Source organism: Pseudophryne corroboree, chromosome 11, assembly GCF_028390025.1.
Source record: "Pseudophryne corroboree isolate aPseCor3 chromosome 11, aPseCor3.hap2, whole genome shotgun sequence".
In the NCBI taxonomy this organism is placed as follows: domain Eukaryota; kingdom Metazoa; phylum Chordata; class Amphibia; order Anura; family Myobatrachidae; genus Pseudophryne; species Pseudophryne corroboree.
In genome coordinates this window covers 355,697,210-355,715,826 of record NC_086454.1, presented here as the reverse complement: position 1 = coordinate 355,715,826, position 18,617 = coordinate 355,697,210, and the positions used below count along the sequence as shown (strand labels likewise).

The window sequence follows — 18,617 nt, the reverse complement described above, 5'->3', positions numbered from 1 at the left end:
GATCAGGCGGCCCATTAATGTCAAGGACGCTCAACGCTGCTGCCCCCCCCCCCCCCCCCCTGCGCAGCATGACCTGCGACTGTGAGGTCACCAGCCCGTCACGCTGCCTGATGGAGTGTGGAGGAAGATTCCCACTCACCTGCCCCGCTAGACTGGCAAGTTATGTGTGCGGTGCAGGGTGGGGGGGGATGGCCGGACACATTAAAAAGGCCAATCTCGGGTATCCTTGGATTGACCGATTTTCAGTCCAGATACCCGGGATTGAAAAAAATGGCCCAGGATTAGCCACCCTAGCTCTGACCAGTAACGCCTTAACGCCTCTCATAATGAAAGCCATAGGAAGAAGGGCAAATAGAACACAAAAATAGTTTATATTTAAAATAAATGAATTCACGTTCACTAGATCTGTATGTTCCAGTGAATGTAAAGATGCAACATAAAGAAGAGAACTTATAAATGAGAGAATACAAGGCAATGTAATTTTGTGTGCAGGCAATATCAGGTGTTAGGTCAGGGTGGTAAAAGGAGTAAGCACTGTATTACTGAATGGGGGAAATGTTCCTTTGTACAGGAAGTCTAACCTGTATTTCCTGATTTTGGTTACAAGCCTCTGGCTCCAGTCGCTCCCGTGTCAGACATGTCAAAGTCTCGAAGGACATGCTTGTGGATACAACGTGAATGACCCTTCCACCCGCAGGACGTGGGCCTTTCCTTTTCAGGCTATAGGACCGAGGACTTTTATGGTAACAGAAGAGATACCTGCAAAAGGTAACAGAAGGAATCGGTGGCCTGCGCTACCGGCGTGAGACATTGTCTACCACATGGTGGCGCCACTCAACAGTTAGAACAGCCAGATACCTTAGGAGCGGATTCTCAATGAGTTTAAGTTTCCTTTTCAGAGTCTCCATCTCACCGTCCATCTTTATTCCTTCAACCATGGACACGTTATCCAGCTCACTGTCAGAGCCGGATTCTCTGTTGGACAGCGTGGTCCGGAGGTTATTGAACTGTGAGTAAACTTCCTCACAGCGAGACAAGATGGCGTGATATTCAGATACCAGCTCTGACGGAATGCGCTCTTCCAGGATGTCATAATGTCTGCAAACATACACAAGAGGTTGGGGTGTTAGCGGCCGGCCACAGACCTGGTCCCTCCAGCCCATGTTCCATTGAGCGACTCTTACAGGCGTAATCGCGGCTCGGCGCATCTTGTGAAATAATCAATATGGTCTTCTTCCTCTTCATCCCAGGAACGCCAGATGTGTTGGTAGAAGAACCTGAAAGAAACAACAACGCCAATGTTTGATGACTTTCTTATTGGACCCTTATGGAAGAGGTGACCAGGTACACTGATTAATTTGGGGTGCTATGTTTGTAGATCTGTGTGCGACAGTCCGAATCAGTGTACAAAGCGTTGCGATGCAGCAGCTGGGTCTTTCTCTCTCGCCAGGTTCCGCTGTGCTTCATTTGTACACGTGTAAAACAAATTCCTGTGCGGTTACAGGCACAGCCCATCGTCTCTCGTACACTGAGCGGCATTTCACTGCGTCTGCGACTAAGATGCAACATTTAAAGATCATTACAGTACGCTTCTCCTCTCGGAGTGTCTCAATTGCACCGGGAGTGTTACGCCTTATGGCATACGGACACCAGTAAGTGAGGACACATCTGTAAGTTTCAGCATGAAAACATGAAGCCGGGAGAACTTTGGGCAAAGTATTTCCACTAACCTGACATGTTCAATAACCATCGCGGTCTGATCGAGTTCCCCCGAATAATCAAACACCACGTAAAGTTCCTGGAGGGGGACCTTATGTTCCTTCACTTCCAACAGCTCGCGGATGCTCTGCTCAGTGACGCAATCCATACGGCACTCGCAGACGAACGGCTCACATGCCTGGACCACGGCCTTCAGGCTGGAGCAGGACACGTCCGTCACCTGGAATGACACGGGATAGAGTCAGGTGTGGACACCTCCACAGGACACATGGGGGAAGGGGGGAATCTGATAAATTATGACTATTTGAACAGATTATATGTTCATTAAATGAGACCTGTAATGAATATACCTCCAAAAGAACTTCAAAAATATCTGTGCGCCATACTGCCTTCCAGCCGGAGGGTACCAGGGCTTCTTCCAAATATTCCGATATAAACTCAGTCACTTCGGAGGGCTTACAGTCTCCTTTATAGGGAATCAGATAAGGAGACCGGTCAGGACTAATTGCAGACAAATCAGCATTTATCCTAAACAACATGTAACATTAGACGGGTGATGTCGGAGCGGGAAATGATCAACCGGCAGCTTTGATCAAGGTGAACTGGCTACGTGCGGTCTCCCCCACTTTCCTAAACACTATCGCCCTGTACTTAAATTGGGCACGATTCAGAGGCGGTCACAGCGCTGACACAGCCGCATTCCTGAGTGTCGGCACTAAGAGACAACGCAAGTGTAGCAAAGGTCCAACGAAGCCACCGCAACGTGCCCAGCAACTTCCTACTCCGTCACAATGCAAGGAACGACGGCTCCCTGAGTGCCTCCATGGCTGCGGGAGCCGCGACGCTGGCACCATGTTTTATGCGTGTGACATCACAGTCGCATGCGGAGACACGCCGGTGTTTTTGCAGACACTCCCCGCTACCTCCCTCAAACGGCCTCGTCCTGTCAATCCCTGTGCGACTGATTCCTCACTGCGAGCCGCAGCACAAAGGTACCACGGTGCGTGCGCACTGCAGCCGCGGATAATGCACAGTCTACTTATAATCGCTCAGTTGTAACACCATGGAAGTTGCGACCGTCGTCTTCCTGCAGTTACGTCGGTGACTTCCTGCTGATACAGCTGCAAAGCCCTTACCTGGCATGGACTGGGGAGTCTAGAGAGCGCACCGCAGTCAGCCGCAGTTTCTCCATATCGCCCCCTACTGTATGTGCGCAGTCTCTGTGCACACCCGCATCACTCTGGCGGACAGTGCGCCCTGGTTACTGACTGCGTTACACAGCGCTACACCCCCTAGTGACACAATTGTTTCTTTCCCTGCGCGGTTACCCACAACGCATGTTGGGAACTCTGCACTTACCCAGCAGATAATCCTTGTAGGCCTCAAATCGCTCATAGAAGAGCAGGTTCCTGGTCTGGAATAAATCCGGGAACTGCACGTGCCCGGCCAGCACCCGACGTGGAGACTCCTTCCTCAGCTTCTTGTGGCTGCCATAGTCACTGTCCTCCTCGTCCTCCTCCTGGAACAAGACTGGCGGGAAATGGAGACATTAAACATAGGAGAATGTTCTAGTAATCTGTTCTAGGATTCTAGTACAGGGCGGAGGTGGGCGGATCGCATTTCTACTACAATACATAAAATAGGAGAGAATTAAACAGAATTCAGTCTCTTCAAGAGGGATTATCCTAATCATTGTAGCCGCATATAAATAAAATAAATGTGCATTACACCGACTCACAGACTGACCTGTACCCTGAAAGTAAGGGGGATATTTATCAAATGGAGAAAGATAAAGTGGAGAGAGATAAGGTACCAATCAGCTCCTAACTACCATGCTACAGGGGCTGCGCTAGAAAAATGCCACATGCATTTGTCAGAATGGATCCGACAACCCCTATTCAACAGAGTGGCTAAATCCGACTGTCGTATTTGGCCGGTGTCCGTGCGGGTGTCAGCAGATCCCCGTGTGTGAGAACACAGGGAGCTGCTGGAGCCGCACATCACGGCCGTCCAGTGCCGCACTGCAGGGAGAGAGGTGCCTGGCCGGGGGATGCCGTCAAGGTACCTCTCATCCCCGCTCCCCGTCTCCTCACCTCAATCCAACTTTTTTTTAAAAGTTGGATTGAGATTGTCGGAAAGGGGGCGAAAGACCTGTCAGATTTGGCCCCGTTTCCGACAGAAGCACACACATCGGCCCGTGTTTTCCAACAAGTCGGGAATTCCCTACTTGTCAGAAAAAAACGGCACTTTTTAACTAGGTCGGAACCCCTTCCGACCGAAATCTGTCGGAAGCTGCTGTCTTTCCGACAGCTATTGGAGAGGGCTGGTTGGCATTTTCTCAAATATTTGATAAATCTCACCCTTATTATGCATCATCTGATTACTGTTGCTTTTTGAACACGTCCACCTGTAATTTCCACCCAGTACAAGGTTCTGCCATTCTGCCCGTTGCCCATAAACATGACACACATCTGTATTCTGGAACACGCGGTACCCGCTGCGGAGAGCACCGAACAGCTGCATGCTATATGCGTCACCCACATAGCGCTGTACATAGAACTCTGCACTGGAATATTAACCCCTACTCACCACAGAAGCACTGGGGACAACTTATTCAGACGTCTGCTACGTAACCATTTGGCCGTGGGAGGAACCTGAAGAACCCCAGACAAATACAGGGAGAACATACAAACTCTAACGTTTTTTAAAAGGTTGACTCATTCTTATCTTATTACATAGAAAATGCCTGGAATCCGTTGACAGCGCTGCCCTGCAGCCTTCAGATAAGGCAAGCGGAGACATGAGACGCCTGGGAGGCTGGGCGTGAGATACTGGAGAATTCGGGCAAGTATATAAACGCCTGCTCACTATTTCCCACCCTGAAAGCAGCGTCCCTAGTGATGATGTGTGGTTGTTTCATCAGGATCATGGCAGCAGACACAGGCCCAGATTTATCAAGCCTTGGAGAGTGATAAAGTATCAGCCAATCAGCTCCTAACTGTCAATTTCAAACACAGCCTGTGACATGGCAGTTAGGAGCTGATTGGCTGAACGTCATCACTCTCCAAGGCTTGATAAATGGGGGTCACAACCGGTAGATATCACGCTTGGATGTAAGTCTTCTCCCGGCAGCCCGCTAGCGCTCGTTACAGTGACAGACAATTGCTGCACCTGCTCAGGGGTCCGATAGGACTGATACCCCCGATGCCAGCCACTGCTTGGCCAGCCATGTTAGCTTGTGATACACATCTGCTCATGTAAAGATGGCGGGTGGCACCATAGGGGCGCAGGGGTTCGGAATATTTTGGTTCTCTTGAGCCAGTTCCTCCGGTTACCCACTGGTAACCCACTAGCACCAATAAAGCGTAAAGGAACGCATGTGACAGAATCGCACACATTCACAACGGAGGGCTGGACGCCCTAAACCAGGCAGCCGCCTGCAAACAGAAGCAGCATCAGACAATGGGCCGGGGGAGCCCACTGAACCCACCTAGAAGGATTGTCCGTTGGGCTACAGGAAGGGGAGTGTACGCCGGGCTTTTCCATGTGCAGAACGTGGAGAATACAGATCCATACTAGGAGATCATTAGACCCAGATACCAGCACGCCAGTGACAGCTGCGATTATCCAGAAGCACCAACGGAACCAGGACAACACAAACATTTCTCACCTCCTGACTCGTGCACAGAATCACACCTCCCCCCCCCCCCCACACACACACCCACACACACACAGCTGTGGTAACAGAGATCCAGCACAGGACACACACACACACAGCTGTGGTAACAGAGATCCAGCACAGGACACACACACACACACACACACACACACACACACACACAGCTGTGGTAACAGAGATCCAGCACAGGACATACACACACACACACACACACACACACACAGCTGTGGTAACAAACATCCAGCACAGGACACACACACACACACACAGCTGTGGTAACAGAGATCCAGCACAGGACACACACACACACAGCTGTGGTAACAGAGATCCAGCACAGGACACACACACACACAGCTGTGGTAACAGAGATCCAGCACAGGACACACACACACACACACACACACAGCTGTGGTAACAGAGATCCAGCACAGGACACACACACACACACACACACACACACACACACACACACACACACACAGCTGTGGTAACAGAGATCCAGCACAGGACACACACACACACCTGTGGTAACAGAGATCCAGCACAGGACACACACACACACACACAGCTGTGGTAACAGAGATCCAGCACAGGACACACACACACAGCTGTGGTAACAGAGATCCAGCACAGGACACACACACAGCTGTGGTAACAGAGATCCAGCACAGTATACACACACACACACACACACACACACACACACACACACACACACACACACACACAGCTGTGGTAACAGAGATCCAGCACAGGACACACACACACACACACACACACACAGCTGTGGTAACAGAGATCCAGCACAGGACACACACACACACACACACACACCTGTGGTAACAAACATCCAGCACAGGACACACACACACACACACACACACACAGCTGTGGTAACAGAGATCCAGCACAGGACACACACACACACACAGCTGTGGTAACAGAGATCCAGCACAGGACACACACACACACACACACACACACACACACACACACACACACACACACAGCTGTGGTAACAGAGATCCAGCACAGGAGACACACACACACACACACACACACACACACACACACACCTGTGGTAACAGAGATCCAGCACAGGACACACACACACACAGCTGTGGTAACAGAGATCCAGCACAGGACACACACACAGCTGTGGTAACAGAGATCCAGCACAGTACACACACACACACACACACACACACACACACACACACACACAGCTGTGGTAACAGAGATCCAGCACAGGACACACACACACACACACAGCTGTGGTAACAGAGATCCAGCACAGGACACACACACACACAGCTGTGGTAACAGAGATCCAGCACAGGACACACACACACACACACACACACACACACACACACACACACACACACACAGCTGTGGTAACAGAGATCCAGCACAGGACACACACACACACCTGTGGTAACAAACATCCAGCACAGGACACACACACACACACACACACAGCTGTGGTAACAGAGATCCAGCACAGGACACACACACACACAGCTGTGGTAACAGAGATCCAGCACAGGACACACACACACAGCTGTGGTAACAGAGATCCAGCACAGGACACACACACAGCTGTGGTAACAGAGATCCAGCACAGTACACACACACACACACACAGCTGTGGTAACAGAGATCCAGCACAGGACACACACACACACACAGCTGTGGTAACAGAGATCCAGCACAGGACACACACACACACAGCTGTGGTAACAGAGATCCAGCACAGGACACACACACACACACACACACACACACACACACACACACAGCTGTGGTAACAGAGATCCAGCACAGGACACACACACACACACACACACACACCTGTGGTAACAAACATCCAGCACAGGACACACACACACACACACACACACACACACACACAGCTGTGGTAACAGAGATCCAGCACAGGACACACACACACACAGCTGTGGTAACAGAGATCCAGCACAGGACACACACACACACACACACACACACACACACCTGTGGTAACAGAGATTCAGCACAGGACACACACACACACAGCTGTGGTAACAGAGATCCAGCACAGGACACACACACACAGCTGTGGTAACAGAGATCCAGCACAGGACACACACACAGCTGTGGTAACAGAGATCCAGCACAGGACACACACACAGCTGTGGTAACAGAGATCCAGCACAGTACACACACACACACACACACACACACACACACACAGCTGTGGTAACAGAGATCCAGCACAGGACACACACACACACACACACACACACACACAGCTGTGGTAACAGAGATCCAGCACAGGACACACACACACACAGCTGTGGTAACAGAGATCCAGCACAGGACACACACACACACACACACAGCTGTGGTAACAGAGATCCAGCACAGGACACACACACACACACACCTGTGGTAACAAACATCCAGCACAGGACACACACACAGCTGTGGTAACAGAGATCCAGCACAGGACACACACACACACACAGCTGTGGTAACAGAGATCCAGCACAGGACACACACACACACACACAGCTGTGGTAACAGAGATCCAGCACAGGACACACACACACACACACACAGCTGTGGTAACAGAGATCCAGCACAGGACACACACACACACACACACACACACACAGCTGTGGTAACAGAGATCCAGCACAGTACACACACACACACACACACACACACACACAGCTGTGGTAACAGAGATCCAGCACAGGACACACACACACACACACACACACACAGCTGTGGTAACAGAGATCCAGCACAGGACACACACACACAGCTGTGGTAACAGAGATCCAGCACAGGACACACACACACACACACACACACACACACAGCTGTGGTAACAGAGATCCAGCACAGGACACACACACACACAGCTGTGGTAACAGAGATCCAGCACAGGACACACACACAGCTGTGGTAACAGAGATCCAGCACAGTACACACACACACACACACACACACACACACACACACACACACAGCTGTGGTAACAGAGATCCAGCACAGGACACACACACACACACACAGCTGTGGTAACAGAGATCCAGCACAGGACACACACACACACAGCTGTGGTAACAGAGATCCAGCACAGGACACACACACACACACACACAGCTGTGGTAACAGAGATCCAGCACAGGACACACACACACACACAGCTGTGGTAACAGAGATCCAGCACAGGACACACACACACACACAGCTGTGGTAACAGAGATCCAGCACAGGACACACACACACACACACAGCTGTGGTAACAGAGATCCAGCACAGGACACACACACACACAGCTGTGGTAACAGAGATCCAGCACAGTACACACACACACACACACACACACACACACACACACACACAGTTGTGGTAACAGAGATCCAGCACAGGACACACACACACACACACAGCTGTGGTAACAGAGATCCAGCACAGGACACACACACACACACAGCTGTGGTAACAGAGATCCAGCACAGTACACACACACACACACACACACACACACAGCTGTGGTAACAGAGATCCAGCACAGGACACACACACACACACAGCTGTGGTAACAGAGATCCAGCACAGGACACACACACACAGCTGTGGTAACAGAGATCCAGCACAGGACACACACACACACACACACACACACACACACACACACACAGCTGTGGTAACAGAGATCCAGCACAGGACACACACACACACAGCTGTGGTAACAGAGATCCAGCACAGGACACACACACACACACACACACACACAGCTGTGGTAACAGAGATCCAGCACAGGACACACACACACACACACAGCTGTGGTAACAGAGATCCAGCACAGTACACACACACACACACACACACACACACACACACAGTTGTGGTAACAGAGATCCAGCACAGGACACACACACACACACACAGCTGTGGTAACAGAGATCCAGCACAGGACACACACACACACACACACACACACACACACAGCTGTGGTAACAGAGATCCAGCACAGGACATACACACACACACACACACACACAGCTGTGGTAACAGAGATCCAGCACAGGACACACACACACACACACACACACACACACACACACAGCTGTGGTAACAGAGATCCAGCACAGGACACACACACACACACACACAGCTGTGGTAACAGAGATCCAGCACAGGACACACACACACACACACACACACACAGCTGTGGTAACAGAGATCCAGCACAGGACACACACACACACACACACACACACACAGCTGTGGTAACAGAGATCCAGCACAGGACACACACACACACACACACCTGTGGTAACAAACATCCAGCACAGGACACACACACACACACACACACACACACACACACAGCTGTGGTAACAGAGATCCAGCACAGGACACACACACACACAGCTGTGGTAACAGAGATCCAGCACAGGACACACACACACACACACACACAGCTGTGGTAACAGAGATCCAGCACAGGACACACACACACACACACACACACACACAGCTGTGGTAACAGAGATCCAGCACAGGACACACACACACACAGCTGTGGTAACAGAGATCCAGCACAGGACACACACACACAGCTGTGGTAACAGAGATCCAGCACAGGACACACACACAGCTGTGGTAACAGAGATCCAGCACAGTACACACACACACACACACACACACACACAGCTGTGGTAACAGAGATCCAGCACAGGACACACACACACACACACACACACAGCTGTGGTAACAGAGATCCAGCACAGGACACACACACACACAGCTGTGGTAACAGAGATCCAGCACAGGACACACACACACACACACATACACACACACACAGCTGTGGTAACAGAGATCCAGCACAGGACACACACACACACCTGTGGTAACAAACATCCAGCACAGGACACACACACAGCTGTGGTAACAGAGATCCAGCACAGGACACACACACACACAGCTGTGGTAACAGAGATCCAGCACAGGACACACACACACACACACAGCTGTGGTAACAGAGATCCAGCACAGGACACACACAGCTGTGGTAACAGAGATCCAGCACAGGACACACACACACACACAGCTGTGGTAACAGAGATCCAGCACAGTACACACACACACACACACAGCTGTGGTAACAGAGATCCAGCACAGGACACACACACACACACAGCTGTGGTAACAGAGATCCAGCACAGGACACACACACACAGCTGTGGTAACAGAGATCCAGCACAGGACACACACACACACACACACACACACACACACACAGCTGTGGTAACAGAGATCCAGCACAGGACACACACACACACAGCTGTGGTAACAGAGATCCAGCACAGGACACACACACACACACACACAGCTGTGGTAACAGAGATCCAGCACAGGACACACACACACACACAGCTGTGGTAACAGAGATCCAGCACAGTACACACACACACACACACACACACACACACACACACAGCTGTGGTAACAGAGATCCAGCACAGGACACACACACACAGCTGTGGTAACAGAGATCCAGCACAGGACACACACACACACAGCTGTGGTAACAGAGATCCAGCACAGGACACACACACACACACACACACACAGCTGTGGTAACAGAGATCCAGCACAGGACACACACACACACACACACACACACACACCTGTGGTAACAAACATCCAGCACAGGACACACACACACACACACACACAGCTGTGGTAACAGAGATCCAGCACAGGACACACACACACACACAGCTGTGGTAACAGAGATCCAGCACAGGACACACACACACACACACACACACACACACACACAGCTGTGGTAACAGAGATCCAGCACAGGAGACACACACACACACACACACACACACACACACCTGTGGTAACAGAGATCCAGCACAGGACACACACACACACAGCTGTGGTAACAGAGATCCAGCACAGGACACACACACAGCTGTGGTAACAGAGATCCAGCACAGTACACACACACACACACACACACACACACACACACAGCTGTGGTAACAGAGATCCAGCACAGGACACACACACACACACACAGCTGTGGTAACAGAGATCCAGCACAGGACACACACACACACAGCTGTGGTAACAGAGATCCAGCACAGGACACACACACACACACACACACACACACACACACACACACACACACAGCTGTGGTAACAGAGATCCAGCACAGGACACACACACACACCTGTGGTAACAAACATCCAGCACAGGACACACACACACACACACAGCTGTGGTAACAGAGATCCAGCACAGGACACACACACACACAGCTGTGGTAACAGAGATCCAGCACAGGACACACACACACAGCTGTGGTAACAGAGATCCAGCACAGGACACACACACAGCTGTGGTAACAGAGATCCAGCACAGTACACACACACACACACACACACACACACAGCTGTGGTAACAGAGATCCAGCACAGGACACACACACACACACAGCTGTGGTAACAGAGATCCAGCACAGGACACACACACACACAGCTGTGGTAACAGAGATCCAGCACAGGACACACACACACACACACACACACACACACAGCTGTGGTAACAGAGATCCAGCACAGGACACACACACACACACACACACCTGTGGTAACAAACATCCAGCACAGGACACACACACACACACACACACACACACACACACAGCTGTGGTAACAGAGATCCAGCACAGGACACACACACACACACAGCTGTGGTAACAGAGATCCAGCACAGGACACACACACACACACACACACACCTGTGGTAACAGAGATTCAGCACAGGACACACACACACACAGCTGTGGTAACAGAGATCCAGCACAGGACACACACACACAGCTGTGGTAACAGAGATCCAGCACAGGACACACACACAGCTGTGGTAACAGAGATCCAGCACAGGACACACACACAGCTGTGGTAACAGAGATCCAGCACAGTACACACACACACACACACACACACACAGCTGTGGTAACAGAGATCCAGCACAGGACACACACACACACACACACACACACACACACACAGCTGTGGTAACAGAGATCCAGCACAGGACACACACACACACAGCTGTGGTAACAGAGATCCAGCACAGGACACACACACACACACACACACACACACACACACACACAGCTGTGGTAACAGAGATCCAGCACAGGACACACACACACACACACCTGTGGTAACAAACATCCAGCACAGGACACACACACAGCTGTGGTAACAGAGATCCAGCACAGGACACACACACACACACAGCTGTGGTAACAGAGATCCAGCACAGGACACACACACACACACACAGCTGTGGTAACAGAGATCCAGCACAGGACACACACACACACACACAGCTGTGGTAACAGAGATCCAGCACAGGACACACACACACACACACACAGCTGTGGTAACAGAGATCCAGCACAGTACACACACACACACACACACACACACACACAGCTGTGGTAACAGAGATCCAGCACAGGACACACACACACACACACAGCTGTGGTAACAGAGATCCAGCACAGGACACACACACACACAGCTGTGGTAACAGAGATCCAGCACAGGACACACACACACACACACACACAGCTGTGGTAACAGAGATCCAGCACAGGACACACACACACACACAGCTGTGGTAACAGAGATCCAGCACAGGACACACACACACACACACAGCTGTGGTAACAGAGATCCAGCACAGGACACACACACAGCTGTGGTAACAGAGATCCAGCACAGTACACACACACACACACACACACACACACACACACACACACAGCTGTGGTAACAGAGATCCAGCACAGGACACACACACACACACACAGCTGTGGTAACAGAGATCCAGCACAGGACACACACACACACACAGCTGTGGTAACAGAGATCCAGCACAGGACACACACACACACACACACACACACACACACACACACACACACACACACACACAGCTGTGGTAACAGAGATCCAGCACAGGACACACACACACACAGCTGTGGTAACAGAGATCCAGCACAGGACACACACACACACACAGCTGTGGTAACAGAGATCCAGCACAGGACACACACACACACAGCTGTGGTAACAGAGATCCAGCACAGGACACACACACACACAGCTGTGGTAACAGAGATCCAGCACAGTACACACACACACACACACAGCTGTGGTAACAGAGATCCAGCACAGGACACACACACACACACACACACACACACACACACACACACACACACACACACACACACAGTTGTGGTAACAGAGATCCAGCACAGGACACACACACACACACACAGCTGTGGTAACAGAGATCCAGCACAGGACACACACACACACAGCTGTGGTAACAGAGATCCAGCACAGGACACACACACACACACAGCTGTGGTAACAGAGATCCAGCACAGGACACACACACACAGCTGTGGTAACAGAGATCCAGCACAGGACACACACACACACACACACACACACACACACAGCTGTGGTAACAGAGATCCAGCACAGGACACACACACACACAGCTGTGGTAACAGAGATCCAGCACAGGACACACACACACACACACACACACACACACACAGCTGTGGTAACAGAGATCCAGCACAGGACACACACACACACACACACAGCTGTGGTAACAGAGATCCAGCACAGTACACACACACACACACACACACACACACACACACACACACACACACACAGCTGTGGTAACAGAGATCCAGCACAGGACACACACACACAGCTGTGGTAACAGAGATCCAGCACAGGACACACACACACACAGCTGTGGTAACAGAGATCCAGCACAGGACACACACACACACACACACACACACACACACACACACAGCTGTGGTAACAGAGATCCAGCACAGGACACACACACACACACACACACACACCTGTGGTAACAAACATCCAGCACAGGACACACACACACACACACAGCTGTGGTAACAGAGATCCAGCACAGGACACACACACACACACAGCTGTGGTAACAGAGATCCAGCACAGGACACACACACACACACACACACACACACACACACAGCTGTGGTAACAGAGATCCAGCACAGGAGACACACACACACACACACACACACACACACCTGTGGTAACAGAGATCCAGCACAGGACACACACACACACAGCTGTGGTAACAGAGATCCAGCACAGGACACACACACAGCTGTGGTAACAGAGATCCAGCACAGTACACACACACACACACACACACACACAGCTGTGGTAACAGAGATCCAGCACAGGACACACACACACACACAGCTGTGGTAACAGAGATCCAGCACAGGACACACACACACACACACACACACACACACACACAGCTGTGGTAACAGAGATCCAGCACAGGACACACACACACACCTGTGGTAACAAACATCCAGCACAGGACACACACACACACACACAGCTGTGGTAACAGAGATCCAGCACAGGACACACACACACACAGCTGTGGTAACAGAGATCCAGCACAGGACACACACACACAGCTGTGGTAACAGAGATCCAGCACAGGACACACACACAGCTGTGGTAACAGAGATCCAGCACAGTACACACACACACACACACACACACACACACACACAGCTGTGGTAACAGAGATCCAGCACAGGACACACACACACACACAGCTGTGGTAACAGAGATCCAGCACAGGACACACACACACACAGCTGTGGTAACAGAGATCCAGCACAGGACACACACACACACACACAGCTGTGGTAACAGAGATCCAGCACAGGACACACACACACACACACACCTGTGGTAACAAACATCCAGCACAGGACACACACACACACACACACACACACACACACACACAGCTGTGGTAACAGAGATCCAGCACACACACACAGCTGTGGTAACAGAGATCCAGCACAGGACACACACACACACAGCTGTGGTAACAGAGATCCAGCACAGGACACACACACACACACACACACACACACACCTGTGGTAACAGAGATTCAGCACAGGACACACACACACACAGCTGTGGTAACAGAGATCCAGCACAGGACACACACACACAGCTGTGGTAACAGAGATCCAGCACAGGACACACACACAGCTGTGGTAACAGAGATCCAGCACAGGACACACACACAGCTGTGGTAACAGAGATCCAGCACAGTACACACACACACACACACACACACACAGCTGTGGTAACAGAGATCCAGCACAGGACACACACACACACACACACACAGCTGTGGTAACAGAGATCCAGCACAGGACACACACACACACAGCTGTGGTAACAGATCCAGCACAGGACACACACACACACACACACACACACACACACACACACACACACACACACACAGCTGTGGTAACAGAGATCCAGCACAGGACACACACACACACACACCTGTGGTAACAAACATCCAGCACAGGACACACACACAGCTGTGGTAACAGAGATCCAGCACAGGACACACACACACACACAGCTGTGGTAACAGAGATCCAGCACAGGACACACACACACACACACAGCTGTGGTAACAGAGATCCAGCACAGGACACACACACACACACACAGCTATGGTAACAGAGATCCAGCACAGGACACACACACACACACAGCTGTGGTAACAGATCCAGCACAGTACACCACAACAACACCACACAGCTGTGGTAACAGAGATCCAGCACAGACACACACACACACACACACACACAGCTGTGGTAACAGAGATCCAGCACAGGACACACACACACACACAGCTGTGGTAACAGAGATCCAGCACAGGACACACACACACACACACACACACAGCTGTGGTAACAGAGATCCAGCACAGGACACACACACACACACAGCCTGTGGTAACAGAGATCCAGCACAGGACACACACACACACACAGCTGTGGTAACAGAGATCCAGCACAGGACACACACAGCGCTGTGGTAACAGAGATCCAGCACAGGACACACACACACACACACACACACAACACACACACACACACACACACACACACACACAGCTGTGGTAACAGAGATCCAGCACAGGACACACACACACACACACACAGCTGTGGTAACAGAGATCCAGCACAGGACACACACACACACAGCTGTGGTAACAGAGATCCAGCACAGGACACACACACACACACACACACACACACACAGCTGTGGTAACAGAGATCCAGCACAGGACACACACACACACAGCTGTGGTAACAGAGATCCAGCACAGGACACACACACACACACAGCTGTGGTAACAGAGATCCAGCACAGGACACACACACACACAGCTGTGGTAACAGAGATCCAGCACAGGACACACACACACACAGCTGTGGTAACAGAGATCCAGCACAGTACACACACACACACACACACACACAGCTGTGGTAACAGAGATCCAGCACAGGACACACACACACACACACACACACACAGTTGTGGTAACAGAGATCCAGCACAGGACACACACACACACACACAGCTGTGGTAACAGAGATCCAGCACAGGACACACACACACACAGCTGTGGTAACAGAGATCCAGCACAGTACACACACACACACACACACACACACACACAGCTGTGGTAACAGAGATCCAGCACAGGACACACACACACACACACACAGCTGTGGTAACAGAGATCCAGCACAGGACACACACACACACAGCTGTGGTAACAGAGATCCAGCACAGGACACACACACACACACACACACACACACACACAGCTGTGGTAACAGAGATCCAGCACAGGACACACACACACACAGCTGTGGTAACAGAGATCCAGCACAGGACACACACACACACACACAGCTGTGGTAACAGAGATCCAGCACAGGACACACACACACACACACACACAGCTGTGGTAACAGAGATCCAGCACAGTACACACACACACACACACACAGTTGTGGTAACAGAGATCCAGCACAGGACACACACACACACACACACAGCTGTGGTAACAGAGATCCAGCACAGGACACACACACACACACACACACACACACACACACACAGCTGTGGTAACAGAGATCCAGCACAGGACATACACACACACACACACACACACAGCTGTGGTAACAGAGATCCAGCACAGGACACACACACACACACACACACACACAGCTGTGGTAACAGAGATCCAGCACAGGACACACACACACACACACACACACACACACACACACACAGCTGTGGTAACAGAGATCCAGCACAGGACACACACACACACACACACACAGCTGTGGTAACAGAGATCCAGCACAGGACACACACACACACAGCTGTGGTAACAGAGATCCAGCACAGGACACACACACACACACACACACACAGCTGTGGTAACAGAGATCCAGCACAGGACACACACACACACACACACACACACACCTGTGGTAACAAACATCCAGCACAGGACACACACACACACACACACACACACACACACACACACAGCTGTGGTAACAGAGATCCAGCACAGGACACACACACACACAGCTGTGGTAACAGAGATCCAGCACAGGACACACACACACACACACACACACACACACAGCTGTGGTAACAGAGATCCAGCACAGGACACACACACACACACACACCTGTGGTAACAGAGATCCAGCACAGGACACACACACACACACAGCTGTGGTAACAGAGATCCAGCACAGGACACACACACACAGCTGTGGTAACAGAGATCCAGCACAGGACACACACACAGCTGTGGTAACAGAGATCCAGCACAGTACACACACACACACACACACACACACACACACACAGCTGTGGTAACAGAGATCCAGCACAGGACACACACACACACACACAGCTGTGGTAACAGAGATCCAGCACAGGACACACACACACACAGCTGTGGTAACAGAGATCCAGCACAGGACACACACACACACACACATACACACACACACAGCTGTGGTAACAGAGATCCAGCACAGGACACACACACACACCTGTGGTAACAAACATCCAGCACAGGACACACACACAGCTGTGGTAACAGAGATCCAGCACAGGACACACACACACACAGCTGTGGTAACAGAGATCCAGCACAGGA

At 51.3% G+C, this 18,617-nt stretch overlaps 1 protein-coding gene across 1 annotated transcript in view; it reads right to left on the bottom strand.

Moving 5' to 3' along the window:
* Positions 1–18,617, bottom strand: part of SHCBP1 (SHC binding and spindle associated 1) — a 213,738-nt gene that overhangs the window by 24,769 nt on the left and 170,352 nt on the right. The window contains exons 2-7 of the mRNA XM_063946027.1: positions 3,079–3,249; positions 2,070–2,185; positions 1,731–1,939; positions 1,185–1,277; positions 859–1,098; positions 582–759 (exon numbers count right to left, since the gene is read on the bottom strand). Coding sequence (XP_063802097.1) covers positions 582–759; positions 859–1,098; positions 1,185–1,277; positions 1,731–1,939; positions 2,070–2,185; positions 3,079–3,249 — 1,007 coding nt within the window. The remainder of the gene's footprint in view (positions 1–581; positions 760–858; positions 1,099–1,184; positions 1,278–1,730; positions 1,940–2,069; positions 2,186–3,078; positions 3,250–18,617) is intronic.